At 41.3% G+C, this 14,230-nt stretch overlaps 1 protein-coding gene across 1 annotated transcript in view; it reads right to left on the reverse strand.

The window, feature by feature from the left end:
* RNF130 (ring finger protein 130) overlaps positions 1 to 14,230 on the reverse strand; it is a gene marked incomplete at its 5' end in the record, with an annotated part of 144,532 nt that overhangs the window by 19,156 nt on the left and 111,146 nt on the right. Inside the window, 2 exons of the mRNA XM_045284680.1 lie at positions 1,576 to 1,658; positions 7,361 to 7,432. Coding sequence (XP_045140615.1) covers positions 1,576 to 1,658; positions 7,361 to 7,432 — 155 coding nt within the window. The remainder of the gene's footprint in view (positions 1 to 1,575; positions 1,659 to 7,360; positions 7,433 to 14,230) is intronic.

Genomic DNA, 14,230 nt, shown 5'->3' on the forward strand with positions numbered 1-14,230 from the left:
AAATACCAAGAAAACTAGTTTTTAAAAGTCTGTTCTCAACCAGGATGTGTTTTTGAAAACCTGCCTTCTGATTCTGATACAGAGTCAGGTTTGGAAACTAAGAATGAAACCTTGGAAAAGTGAAGAGAATAGAAAGCAAACTTCCTAGAAGCAATTTTCAGCTAAGGCTCATATGAGGACGAGATTTAAGGGATCTGTTCCTAAATTCCAGCTAGTTCAGAGGACGTGTAGACTGAGATAGGTAGAGAAAGATTATGGAAATATGTGACTTCTCCCTGGCCATTACAGCATCAAAAGAAATCTGTAGAGATAAAGATATTTTTTAAAAGCAAGTAGGATCTGGTTATGCTTAATAATATATCCAATTGTTTTCCTGATTGTATCTGGAGCTACATTTCCCTTAGGTGTTGTGCTTTTAGACTGCGAATGACAAAAGGTGATTATGAATTGGTCATTATACAGTAGACTTTTCTTTAGGACAGCATGCTTTTAGTATCAAACATTTTCATTTGAATATACACCAGAATGAATTGACTTTCAGAAGCTTAATCTTTCTATTTTAGTATATAGCATTATTCTTAGGTTCCATGATTTTTATACAAAGACAAATCTTTGGCGCAAAATAAATTACTTGGTGAGCAAATCATACCAGGAGCCTCTTGGAGATGGTTACTAACAGTTATTTCAACACTTGACATACATGTTTTATCAGACCTGAGTTCTTGTGGGTGATTTTTAAAGAGGAGAGGAGAAGAAATATCTTTGACTTTAGGTTTCTCAGCAGGCAATTTCTTACTTTTTCAATTGACACTCAGTTTCACAGACCTAATATTCCATTCCCTAGAGATTGCTGGAAATCCTCATATTTATGAAGCAAACACGTTCTCTTATGAGAACCAAAGTATAGGCCCTAGCTCTCTTGAAAGGAAGTGTGTGGCCCTGACAGGAGCCCTGACATAAGGAGCCCTGACAGGAAGGCAAGCCAGGGTGGAAACCAGCTCTGCCATTTCTGAACGGTGTGACTGGGAAATGACTACTGGCTCCATGATCCTTTACAGTACAGTGGGGATAAAAATTCCCACTTAGGGCTAAGAAGCTTAGAGCAAACGCAAGTGACGCAGAGTATCCTGACCTTGAGCAGGCACACAGGAAATAAATCCTCCCATCTTGGCATAATCCCAGCTCAGAAAAAGACTTCATCCAAATCCCTAGAATTCTTATACCCACTCAATGCTGCTGAGGTTTTATTGGAGGGCCTAGTGATATATTCTGGTTGAAGATGGGGATGAATAAGTGCTGTTTTTGAAGCCCACAAAAGTTACAAGTAAAACTTCTCAATGTTAATGTTCTTATGTCACAGATGAGCCTGGAGTTGGCACATGCATTTCCCATAACTACCAAAGGCTTGTGAAATCCAGTCTTCAGGCAGCACTGTAATTGCTAACTACCATCTCCCAAGTCAACAACACGTACCAGGCCCCAGACTGAATACCCACTCAGAGTGGCTTTTCTGCACAGGAGACATGCAAGCCACATTTGCAGTTATTCTTGTTGGAACAAGTAAGGTCCACATACTTGCAGGGGAGAATCCGGACAACATCATTCTGCTTGTAACTCTCTATGCAGACTGCACAGTGATCAAAGTCAGGGTCTGTTTCCTGAAAAGAAAAACACAGGATGCAGAGAAGATACAATTCAGCTAAGAATTTTCTGGGGCAATTACTGTAAGCAAGTGACTATAATTTATTAAAAATCTAATAAATTATCAATGGTTAACAATACAGTGACCCAAGTTATAACATTTAATTTATTTCATTTTTAAACTATGCTGGTTGTGACAATATTTATTCTGCTTAAGAAATGTCTTAGAACAAGTCAGATTTCTACATTTTTTCAAGATCTAAATCAGCAATAATCATCATCCTGGCTAAACACCACCCTGTGACCTGGTAGAACATCTCAGCCATTAAAACTATATGTTAGTCATTTCAACTTTTATACATTTTTCAACTATTCACCACCATGTTATAATTTGCTTTATTCCCGGAATAGCCCTAGCCTAAGGTCTATCATTAACAAATCCTTTTATGGTAGTTACCCAAAGCTTTCTTATTCTGCTTTTTTGGAATATCATTTTATTTTATGTATGAAAAACAAGCTTGTAATATTGCCACGGGGCTAGATCTACATCGTCACAGTAATATTAAATTACACGGCCAAGCTATTCACACACCATTTCACTGAACTTCCTGTTAAGTCCTCAGAACTAGGGAGATGAGACACAGGTCGCACTACTGGGTAACACAGACAGGCTGTTGTTAAGGGGCCTTATCAAGAGGCTCAGACTGTGAAGGGTGCTGTGGCTGAGAATTAGAGAAGGCACCCTGAATGGCTGAAGAGAAGAAAATAAGCTGGGTCTAAGGGGGCAGGGAGAGGAGGGATAGGAGGGGAGAGGGATGGTGCAGCATAATAACTGAAGAGTCAATAGGCTAGCTGCTTTGTTGCAGGAATGGTGCCCAAGTATTTGAGGAATGATATGATAAAGGCGGTGCCTCAGGACCCTGACCTGACCACGATAAGCAGATGAGGATGCCTGCAGGGATGCTGGGTGGAAGCTTTAAGGGTAAAGTGATGTCTGGGACCAGAAGAGTGGCAGGAGGCAACAGAAAGGCTAGGATGGAAGTGGCAGTTCTTTGGAGAAGACAGATTTGATAATCAACTACAGTCAAGGGAAGAGATGCAAACATCAAGTGTTGTGGGTGAGTTTTGAGAGTGACAGAAAAGCCTAGTCAGTGAGGGTGACCTGGGGAAAAGATGCTGAGCTGGGTTTTGACCATCTTGAGTGTGGGGTGACACTGAAGAAATGCCCAGCACGTCCCCTCGAAAGACTGACTGAAGGTGGGATGCAGAGAGAAGAGTGCAGGCTCAAGGATGGAATTCCTGGGAGCAGAGCCGAGGAAATCTGGCACCAGAGAAAAGGAGAAGGCTCAGGAATGGGACGATCAGAAAAATAACTCTGCTTTATAGGAAGTAGTTTTTAGTAATACTAACTGGAAAAGTGAGTCCAATTAAATAGGTTATTTCATTTCTAAGTACTACTGACCAGAGAGAAAGGAGTAAAATATCTATCCATACTCTGCCAACTTTGCTGATTATCTGGGAGAATGACATTTGGTCACCTTGCATGGCAACATGAGGCACAGGCAGGGATTCCAAAATGCTTAATTTTAAATTAAAAAAATGCACTGCCATCAAGTTGATTCCAACTCATAGTGACCCTATAGAACAGGGTAGCACTGCCCCCGTGGGTTTCTGATACTGTAACTCTTTATAGAAGTAGCGGTGGTTTCAAACTGCTGGCCTTGCAGTTAGCAGCCCAACATGTAACCCACTACACCTCCAGGGTTCTTTATAATTTTAATAGTGGCAATTATTTCATATTAGTTTACAAAAGTCCCCTGAAAAAACTGCAATCCCACACTGAGCAAGTCTATCTCACTGCCACTGTGTCGAATCTGACTCAAAGCTATAGGTACCATCTTCCCAACATCAAGTGCTTACTTTGTGTTTCTGTGTCACATTTCCGTCATTCTCGTATTTCACACCTTTTCATTAGCTCCAGTATAAGGTCAGGATAGCTTTTATATGACCGGGAAACAAACATATCGCATGACTCGCTTTCTTGTGCTATAACTGAACCCATGAGAGCTCTGAGGCATGCCTGGAGAGAAAAAAACCCCAATCCAGATGCCAACACTTCTTCACGGTTATACTCTTGTTGGAGTCTTTTGTTCAACATGGGTATACTACTACTTCTGAAGGCTGTTATGTGGATTAAGGACACGATGTGTAAGATATCATAGCTGAACAGGTAATGAATCCCTTTCCATATAATAGGCGCTCAGTCAACATGAATACCAGGAATACAGGGGAGTTAGTGCTGTTATATATGAAGAAAACACATTGGGAATGGCTGGGGCCATGTGATGAAACTTATTGAGTATGGTCACCAAACAGATCTCTCTTCGAAAGTTTCCCCCGTCACTAACCCACCCAAAGGGAGGGTATTATTTATATCTCCACAGGGAAAGAGGGACCAGACTTCAACCCCATGCTCCAGGACATGAATATAATATACTGGCATGAAGCAGGGAACCAGTAGAGAGGTCTGAGGGATCGGCCCTAATCCCAACTACATGGACAGCCTCCCTCCCCACAGAATAATTCACTTCAGAGGACAGCACTGAAGCTACAGCTCAGGGAGAGGGACATGTATGATCAGAGCACACGGGAGCAAACGAAGGGGGAGGGAGAGAGAGTGGAGCACATCTTGGCCCACCAAGCCCTGAGGATGATATTACCTACGTAGAGCAGCCAATGCACAGAGAGGACCATAGGGCCGGCCCCGGTATGAGACATGACATCCCTCACTGACCCATAGGGCTACGGGGGCAACACTGGAGACACAGTGTGGGAATTGTGCTCAATCTGACCCCACCACACTGAGGCGAAACACTAAGGGTGTGTAACAGAACAGCAAGGGGAGCAGAGCAATGAAGTCCCTGGGTAATACCAGAAATAGATGTGGGGCCACACCTTGAACTATTCACAGGCTTTTCTTTTTTTTTGTCCATTTTTTTGGGTTGTTGTTATCGTTTGTTTTCTTTTGTTGCTCTGTTTTGCTCTGTCTTGTTTTTTGTGCATATTATTATCTCTGCAGGTCTATCTAGATAAGATAGATGGGATAAACAATCTGGAGCAGAAAACAATCTGGAGCAGAAAACAACGGGACCGATGGTTCCAATGGGGACATGGGAGAGGAGGTGGGGGTGGGGGGGAAGGACGTGGGTGTTAACAACCCCAGGGACAAGGGAACAACAAGTGATCAAAAATCGATGGCAACAGTGTAGCAGCAATGAAACATAACAACTTTCCTCTAGTTCTTTAATGCTTGGTACGCCGCCCCCCACTATCATGATCCCAATTCTATCTTATAAATCCAGCTGGACCAGAGGATGTACACGGTACAGATAGGAACTGGAAACACAAGGAATACAGGACAGATGGACCCTTCAGGACCAGTGCTGAGAGTGGTGATACCGGGAGGGTGGAAGGAAGGAGGGGTAGAAAGTGGGAACCGAATACAAGGATCTACATATAACCCCACAGACAACAGAAAAGTGGGTAAAGGGAGATATAAGATAGTGTTAAGACATGACAAAATAATAATAATTTATAAATTATCAAGGGTTCATGGGGAGGTGGAGGTGGGGGTGGAGGGGGGAAATGAGGAGCTGATACCAAGGGCTCAAGTAGAAAGCAAATGTTTTAAGAATGATGATGGCAACAAATGTACAAATGTGCTTCACACAATGGATGTATGTATGGATTGTGATAAGAGTTGTACAAGCCCCCAATAAAATGATTTTAAAAAATTGTATGAGCCCCCAATAAAATGATTTTTAAAAAAGTTGTATGAACCCCCAATAAAATGATTTAAAAAAAAACTCCCCTGGAGAACTTTTTGCTAAAAACGGGGACAGTAAGCCTGTACTTAGGGAAAATGTCACACAGTGAATGGGGCCCAATGAAACACTGCTGTGGGCAAAGTGCTTGTAATTATTCTAGAGTTTTAATAGGACGACGACTTTTTTGGTTGGTGAGATAGCTCTTCCATGCCACCTATTCATGAAGCCATTGCCATTCAGGCACTTTGTTTTTCTCATCCCATTAATGATATGCTTTTGCTCTGAACAGCCTTCATGGTATGGCCTACACACAGTGAAGTACAGGCAGAAAAGAGAGTCCCCAGTCGATTGCTATCTAGAGACCCATATCAAGAATGGAAGCTAGGTATCAAGAATCAAGTCTATAGGGATGGGCCTTCATAATAGCAACTGTCAGCCATGTGTTTGTTAATCTGGCTTAATTGATTTCCTCCTTCCTCAAGGCTGAGGAGGGGCTCTGTCTGAGCTGTCTGAAGCAACACCAGGAACCTAAGCCAGGAAAGGTAAGATTCTTTGCTATGTCATTGCCATTTAGACCCAAACTCAGCAAGGCAACACTGGGCAGGTTAAGGTACAAACCAGGAAGATGTGTTGATTTGATTGAGAAAAAGTGTTGTTTTCCGCTGGTCTGGTGGACAGAGTAAGGGGCGTAAGGTTACACTCAAATTCATAGCCATTGTAGTCAGTTCTGACTCATAGCAATCCCACAGAGACCCTAGGGAAATTCATATTAATGTATCATCAGGAGGTCACCAGACCAGAAGATGGGGAAGCGTTTTGAAAGGCAAGAAAGTCCCTCTGTAGGTTACCACTCCTCTTGGGGTGACAAGGCAGAGGGGTTTTGATGCTGCTTGTATTTTCTCCAAGTGTTTTTACCTTCTTCCTTCCCTAGTGAACAATGTACTTCACTGACAGTGTCCTCATCTTCTACAGCCGTGTAAGGAAAACTATATATGGTAATGTTAAGGCAATGAGAATAAAAATGGGTCCAGTCCAGAATGTAGTAAAACTTAGGAGATGAAGAATCACTTCAAATTATTTTTCGAGAGCTCTTCTCTGCTAAAATATTTGAGCTGAGGGAGAAGCAGAGGTGTTTCTGGTTTTGTTTTCACCTGTTCAGCATACAGGTCTATCTTTGCTTTTCTGTCTTTAAAGATGTAAAGAAATTTTTCCAATCTAGGTGACCTTGAGTCTATCAAATGTGGGTCTAACAGTAAGTTGCTCTACCATAATTTGAGATTTGACTGGAGAATTTTGGTTCAAGGTCTCAGCCATAGCCCCTGTCACTGACACCCTGATTCGGTCACCCTAAACCATCAGGTCTAACCCTGACAACTAGGAAGTTTTTCCAAACTGTTTAACCATTGTAAAGAGAGCACTTTGTTAATCGAAATGCCTTTGAGAGGTGGGTTTCTGGATCTCCATTTTACTGGTAAGAAATCAAAAGGTGATACAGCAAAGTCACAAGGCATATATATATGGAGAGCATGCACATTTCCAAGCTGTTTAATGTTCAAACTGTCCCATTAGAATTCTTCTGAAATGTAAGTGAGAGTTTAGTAGAAAAACTCTCAGAAAAACAAAGCCAGGGCAACTGTGCACAGTCCAGGGGTGCTGATAGCAAGAGTGTTCACAGTCGAGAAAAGTTAGAGAATTATATGGTGGGCTTCTAAATGATGAGGGCACTAAGATAAGATTTTAAGAGAAGCTCATTTAAAATAAAGCACTATCCAGCACATTTGGAGAACAAGATTAACGTAATGAATGAAATACAGATGAGGGTACTCTCCCACTGGAACCCAAATGAAATACTTCATTATTTCTGCAGTGTTGCAGCTCTTTCACTACTGTACCTTATCACCCTTTCTCACGGTCCTGGTTGTCAATTTGCTGATGGCTTTCTTGGCCGCATCTCCAAGACGACGCTATGAAAATTGCAAAGAAAAACCCACATTAAATGAAAGATCTCTGAATGATGCTTATTTTTAAATAATTAAATGTGTACTTAAAGTCTCTATTATCACTCTCCATGTCATACCACATAAGATATTTTTTAAAGCAAAAAAAAAAATAAATAAATAAAATAGAAAAGCTGGCAGTTTATCCCACCTATCAGTATTCTGGATGAATAATTAAAATGTATGTAATAAAAAAGCCAGATATCATAATCAGTAATGCATTTTGTATTTTACAAACATCTGAAATATTACATCATTAACAAAATCGACTTCTTGTACCCTTCTAACAACTTTCCCAAAGTGGCTTTGCTCCAAAGATGCTCACTACAGATACAGAGACTTTCTAAGTAAAAAGGACGTCTCTGGTACTTCTTTAAATTGCTTCTCATGGGAGCAGGAGGCAAAATGAGTGGATACCAAGGGCTCAAGTAGAAAGAAAATGTTTTGAGAAGGATGATGCCAACATATGCACAAATGTGCTTGACACAATATGTATGTATTGTGATAAGAGCTGTAAGAGCCTCCAATAAAATGAGTTTTAAAAAAGTACAGCAGGAAGCTTTTGCAGTATTTGAAAAAAAAATTGCTTCTCACATCATCGGAAGGGGTGTGGTGGTGGTGGTTTTGCCACTACTGCAGCCTATGTGATCTTAGGAAGGTGTACTTCCTGTTCACTCTGAGTTAGGCTCATTTTATCTAAGAGTAAGGTTAAGCCAGATACTTGTTATATGCTGAATGTACCCACCATTTTTCCAGCACTGCACTAGACACCAAGGACCCAGAGATGAAGTAGACAGAGTGGCTCTGTCAGCAGAACTGGGAAACAGGGTAAACATTGCTCATCTCCTGGTGTGGCAGCACAAAGACGACCTATGGCAGGCTGAGGAGCTGAGACGTAATGTCAGGGAACGCTTTGAGGGAATGACGCCTGAGCTAAGGCATGGGGACATGAGTGAGTTGGTATGAGGGGAGGAATAGCATGGGGATGGGAGGGGAACTCAGAACAAGGGAATAGACTTAGTAAAGAAAATAGGTGTGAACTACAGGTATGTGAAGGAAATATAATTCAGCACAACTAGGGCAGGGGCCCTGGCGGCGTAGTGGGTTACATGTTGGTGTGCTAACCTCAAGGTCAGCAGTTCCAAGCCACCTATAGCTACATGGGAGAAAGATGACACTTTCTACTCCCGTAAAAATGTGTCGTCTTGGAAACCCACAGGGCCAGTTCTACTCTGCCCTATAGGGTGGCTAAAAGTCAGAATTGACTTTTTTCCCCTTCTTTCTGGTATAACTACAGTGAGTACATAATTTATTGTTGAAATATGGGAGTTTTGTGGGCCAAAGAGAGCACTATTAATAATTACACTGGGACAATTAGTAGAAACTAAGGCTTCCCCAAGTGTCAGACTCTCGCCTGTGCGGAAACGCAGAAACCACGCTGAGGGAGTAAGGCTGCTGTCAGGTGCCATCAAGGAAAGGGGCTGGGGGTCTGGCACACTATCCTCATGACAAAAGGACGTTTTTCAGGATAAACCGAACAATTTTGCTATTTGCATTCCCAGGGGCATTATATATTGCTGTGTGTTTTCAGTTGCCATGAACTTGGTTCTAACTCATAGCAACTCCACGAACAACAGGATGAAACCCCCGATTTAGAGTGGGGAAAAATGGAGCAGAAACCTCACTAAACAGTATATACAAATAGCAAACAAACATATACTAGAAGCTAAATATCACTTCTCACTGTTGTTAGAGGCCAGCACGCCAGTTCTGACTCATAGCAAACCAACGCACAATTAAACAAAATAAAACACTGCCCAGTCCAGCACCATCTTCACAATTGTTTTACTGAATCGCAAATTAAGGCAACAATGAAATACTACACGTTAGAATGATTAAGATCCAAAATACAGAGTAGATTTTATCTAGCAACACCAAATGCTGGTCAAGACGAAAAGCAATAGAAACTCTCACTCATTGTTGGTGGGAATGCAAAGCGGTACACAGTCACTGTGGATACAATGTGGCTCGGTGAGCCTCATCTTTCTAGTTCTCTTGTCTCTTGCTCTCTCATGGTTGGACCAGTGTGCAGCTGCCTTAGCTAGTTCTCTGTCTCAAATGGCAAAGTCACTTCCTGCGAGACATCCCTAAGGAGAAGCCACACGGACTTACCCTGATGTAGCCCTGGGAGCTGGAGAAGCCGCGTGGAGACCCCTGCCAGAACTGAGATGCTTACACTACCACTGGATTCCATGACTTTCTACCCACTGGCCTGTGATCCTCCTGCATTCAGTGTCATTGTGTGTTTTGTGTTTGAGGAGGACTTTGTAGATTGGTGTCGGACATAGGGGCTAAGTTGGACTTATGGGCTTGGACTGGACAGGGTTGGGATGCTTTCTGAATGTACACTTACCCTTTATATAAAAAGTTTCTCTTCTATACATCGGAGTTTCTGTGGACACTTTGAGGGTTGAGGTGCAGCTGACTCAAACAATGGTATTTCAATTGCCTCATATACATGTGAATTATAGTGCTTGTGAAGACTATTGGAAGTACCATGGATTCCTAACAGATGTATCTTGGAAGAAGTAAGTACAGCCAGAATTCTCCTTAGAAGCAAGGATGGCAGTACTTCATCTTATATACTTTGGACATGTTATTAGGAGAGATCAGTCCCTGGAAAAGGACATAATATTTGGTAAAGTAGAAACTAAAAACCAAACTCATTGCCATCAAGTGACTCATAGTGAACCTGTAGGACAGGGTAGAACTGCCCCGTTCTTTAGTCTCTGAGACTGTAACTCTACGTGGGAGAAGATCCATCTTTCTTCTATAAAATGGCTGGTGGCTTTGAACTGCTGACCTTGTAATTAGCAGCTCAGTGAGTAACCACTATGCTATTAGGGCACCTATTTAAATTTTGTAGCAAACAACAATTTTAAGAATGGTACAGGACTGGGAAGTGTTTTGTTCAGTTTGTACAAAGGGTTCCTATGAATTGAAACCAACTGAATAATAGGACCTAACAATAAGAACAAAACAGTAGTCATATGGCAGTATACATTTGTTTAAACCCATAGGGCTGAATGGAATCGCAGATTTGACAAATATATTAAGTGTAAGGACGAGTAATTTGAAGATGATAAAATTGTTTTGTAAAAAAATTTAAATACATAGCTTTGAAAAAAAAATTCTATTTTTTTGGGAGGAGTACTCCGTCACATATTCTGCTTTTGCTAGGATAAGTATTCAATAAAGGCCAATCAAGTAAAATTAGTTGACTTTATTGTTCCTTTTCTGATTGATTTTCTGTCTACTTATTCTTTCAATCATTGAGGGTAAATGACATCTGACAATGTCTTTGCCTATTTCTCATTGCAGAGCTATCGGTTTTCACTTGATATTTTCTGAAGCTTTATCATGCACATAAACATTTAGGATTACAATGCCCTTTTGGTGAATCAACTCTTATTAAGAAATGACTTTATGCCTGGCAATAGCTCTACTTTGAATCTGTTAGTCATTACAACATTAAAAAAATTTGTTAGACTGGTGTACATTTTTATCCTTTTAACTTGTATGGGTATGTTTAAAGTAGATTTCTTGTACTTATATTAAACATGATCAATGGGTTCAGGTTTTGTCAGGCTGACCCATCCATTATAAAGCTCTTCATCAACCTTTCACTTGATTTTAACATTTATTTGACCCATCATTTCATTAAGGGTTGTAAAATAGTGGCTATATAATTCTGTATCCATTTATCAGTTCTAGTTCTTTTAAAAATTTCCCTCATCAACTATTCATATGGAGAAAGCAAGACGAAGAAGTCTTTTCTTTTCATAGTTTTCAGAATAAGCTGGTCCTTTGGAAACAACCTGCTTTGCTTCACGGCAGCATTTGTCCCTTGGATTCTCAAGCTGTCTTTGGGTATGGAGAGCCCCTTAAAGGTGGCATCTTTGCCCTTCTGGTATCACCTCAGTAGCTTCCTTCTTCTCTGGTACAACGTTCATCTTAAGTACTTCTTTTTTTCCTTCCCCCACCCCCAACAGTTTTATTGGAAAATAATTTCATCCTATAAACTTTTTGTCCCAGACCTGAAATAAGTAATTTCTCCAAAGAGCTCTGGCTTCTTTAACTGAGAAATGACATTTAAAGCCAACCTTAGAGAAGTCTTGGGGCGAGATGAAGTGTAGCAGAGTTTTGTTATTAAGGAAGTATAATGATAATTTTGTCATTCCTTCTGCATTTATTACTTGAAATCCTTCTGTTAACAGGTGTGGCAGTCACTGTTACTCGGTTGTCATTGCCATGAATAGAGAGGTTCTTTTTTAAAAGAAAAACCGAAATAAGCAATGTGTTCATAATTCAAAAACCAAACTCACTGCCATTAACTTGATTCTGACTCACAGTGACCTTATAGTACGGAGGAGAACTGCCTTTGTGGGTTTCTAAGACTTTAAATCAGTGGTCCTCAACCTTTCTGTTGCCGTGACCCTTTCAGTTCCTCATGTTGTGGTGACTCCCCCACCATAAAATTATTTTCATTGAGACTTCTTAACTGTAATTTTGCTACTGTTATGAATTGGGCAACCCCTGTGAAAGGGTTGTTTGACACCCCCCCCCAAGGGGTCACGACCCACAGATTGAGAACCGCTGCTATTAATCTTTACAGGAGTAGTCAGTCTTATCTTTCTCCTGGGGAGCTGTTGGTGGTTTTGAACTACTAACCTGTGGCTAGCAGCCCAGCTACATCACCTGGCTCCACTGTGTTCATACTGAACTTTTTTGCTTTCTTCATGAATGATGTTCTTGATGTCCTTCCACAGCTTGCCAGGTATTTTGTCATTAGTGTTTAATATATCAAATCTGTTATTGAGATGTTCTCAAAATGAACGTGGGATAGACTCAAGGTCATGTTTTAATTTCCTTCAACTTCAAACTGAACTTACTTCTGAGCAATTGATCATTGGTTCTACAGTAACCCGTTGGCCTGGTTTTAGCAGCTGATATGGAGCTTCTCCATTGTCATTTCACAGATGGCATCAATTTGATTTCTGTGTACTCCATCTGAAGAACTCCAAGTACATAGTTGCCATATGAATTGTTGACAAAAGGTATTTGCTATAACAAGACATTGGTCTTACAAAATCCCATCTTGTGAGCTCCACCTTTGTTTCTATCACCAAGATTCTATTTCCAACCACTGTTCCTTCTTCTTAGTTTACCATTTTTGCATTCCAATCATCAATAATTGTCAATGCATCTTGATTGCATGCTTGGTCAATTCAGGTTGAAGTCCTTGGTGTAATTCAATTTCTGTATCATGAACTTTAGTGGTTGGTGCACAAATTTGAATAATAGTTGTATTAACTAGATTTCCTTGCATGCGGATGGACATTATCTTATCACTTTCAAGATTGCACTTCGAGATTCAAGATAGATCTTGCAATGTCGTTTTTGATTATGAAAGCGATGCCATTCCTCTTGCTTATTTCCCAGTATAGCAAACCATAAGGTTCGCTGATTGAAAATGGGCAATACCTGTGAGGCCAGCCCCAATCCCAACTATGTGGACATCCCCGTCCACTCCCCCTCCGCTTGGTCCAGATGAATGCACTTCAGAGGACAGCACTGAAGCTACAGCTTGGGGAGAGGAGCACGTCTGATTAGAGCACACAGGAGAAAGGAAGAGGGACGGAGAGGAAGGGGAGCACGTCCAGGTCCACCAAGTCCCGAGGATGCTATTCCTGCTCAGATCAGACAATGCACAGAGAGGACCACCAGACACAACGTCCCTCACTGACCCATAGCACTATGGGGACAACACGGGATCCAGACACAGTGCGGGAATTGTGACCAAACTGACTCCATCACACAGGCGCGAAACACTAAGGGCATGTGACAGAGCAGCAAGGGGAGCAAAGTGATGAAATCCTGGGAGAATACCAAAAATAGACTTTGGAGACAGTGTGGCACCCCATCAGACTCGACTGGAAAACACTTGTAAAGGCCAACAAACAGACCTTGAACTATTTAAAAAAAAAAGAGAGAAATTGGCCAATACCAGTTCATTTCAGCTTACTAACACCTTTCATTCCATTTCATTTTTAATGATTTCCAATTTTCCTAGTCATACTAAGTACAAGTTAAAATCATTTTATTGGGGGCTCATACAACTCTTATCACATTCCATATATCCATCCATTGTATAAAGCATATTTGTACATTCTCAAAACATTTGCTCTCCACGTAAGTCCCTGCCATCAACTCATTTTTTTCTCTTCCCTCCCTGCTCCCCACTCCCTCATGAACCCTTGATAATTTATAAATTATTATTTTGTCCTATCTCACACTGTCCAACATCTACCTCCACACCTTTTCTGTTGTCTGTCTCCCAGGGAGGAGGTTATATGTAGATCCTTATAATTGGTTACCCCTTTCTACCCCATCTTCCCTCCACCCTCCCGGTATCGCCACTCTCACCACTGGTCCTGAAGGATCATCTGTCCTGAATTCCCTGTGTTTCCAGTTCCTATCTGTACCAGTGTACATCCACTGGTCTAGCCAGATTTGTAAGGTAGAATTTGGATCATGATAGTGGGGGGTGGGGAGCATTTAGGAACTAGAGGAAAATTGTATGTTTCATCTTTGCTACACTGTACCCTGACTGGCTTCATCTCCTCCCCTCGACCCTTCTATAAGGGGATGTTCAGTTGCCTACAGATGGGCTTTGGGTCCCTACTCTGCACTCCCCCTCATTCA

This window comes from Echinops telfairi, unplaced genomic scaffold (genome assembly GCF_000313985.2).
Source record: "Echinops telfairi isolate 266 unplaced genomic scaffold, ASM31398v2 ScPeMD7_7469;HRSCAF=8507_0, whole genome shotgun sequence".
Taxonomy (NCBI): Eukaryota; Metazoa; Chordata; class Mammalia; order Afrosoricida; family Tenrecidae; genus Echinops; species Echinops telfairi.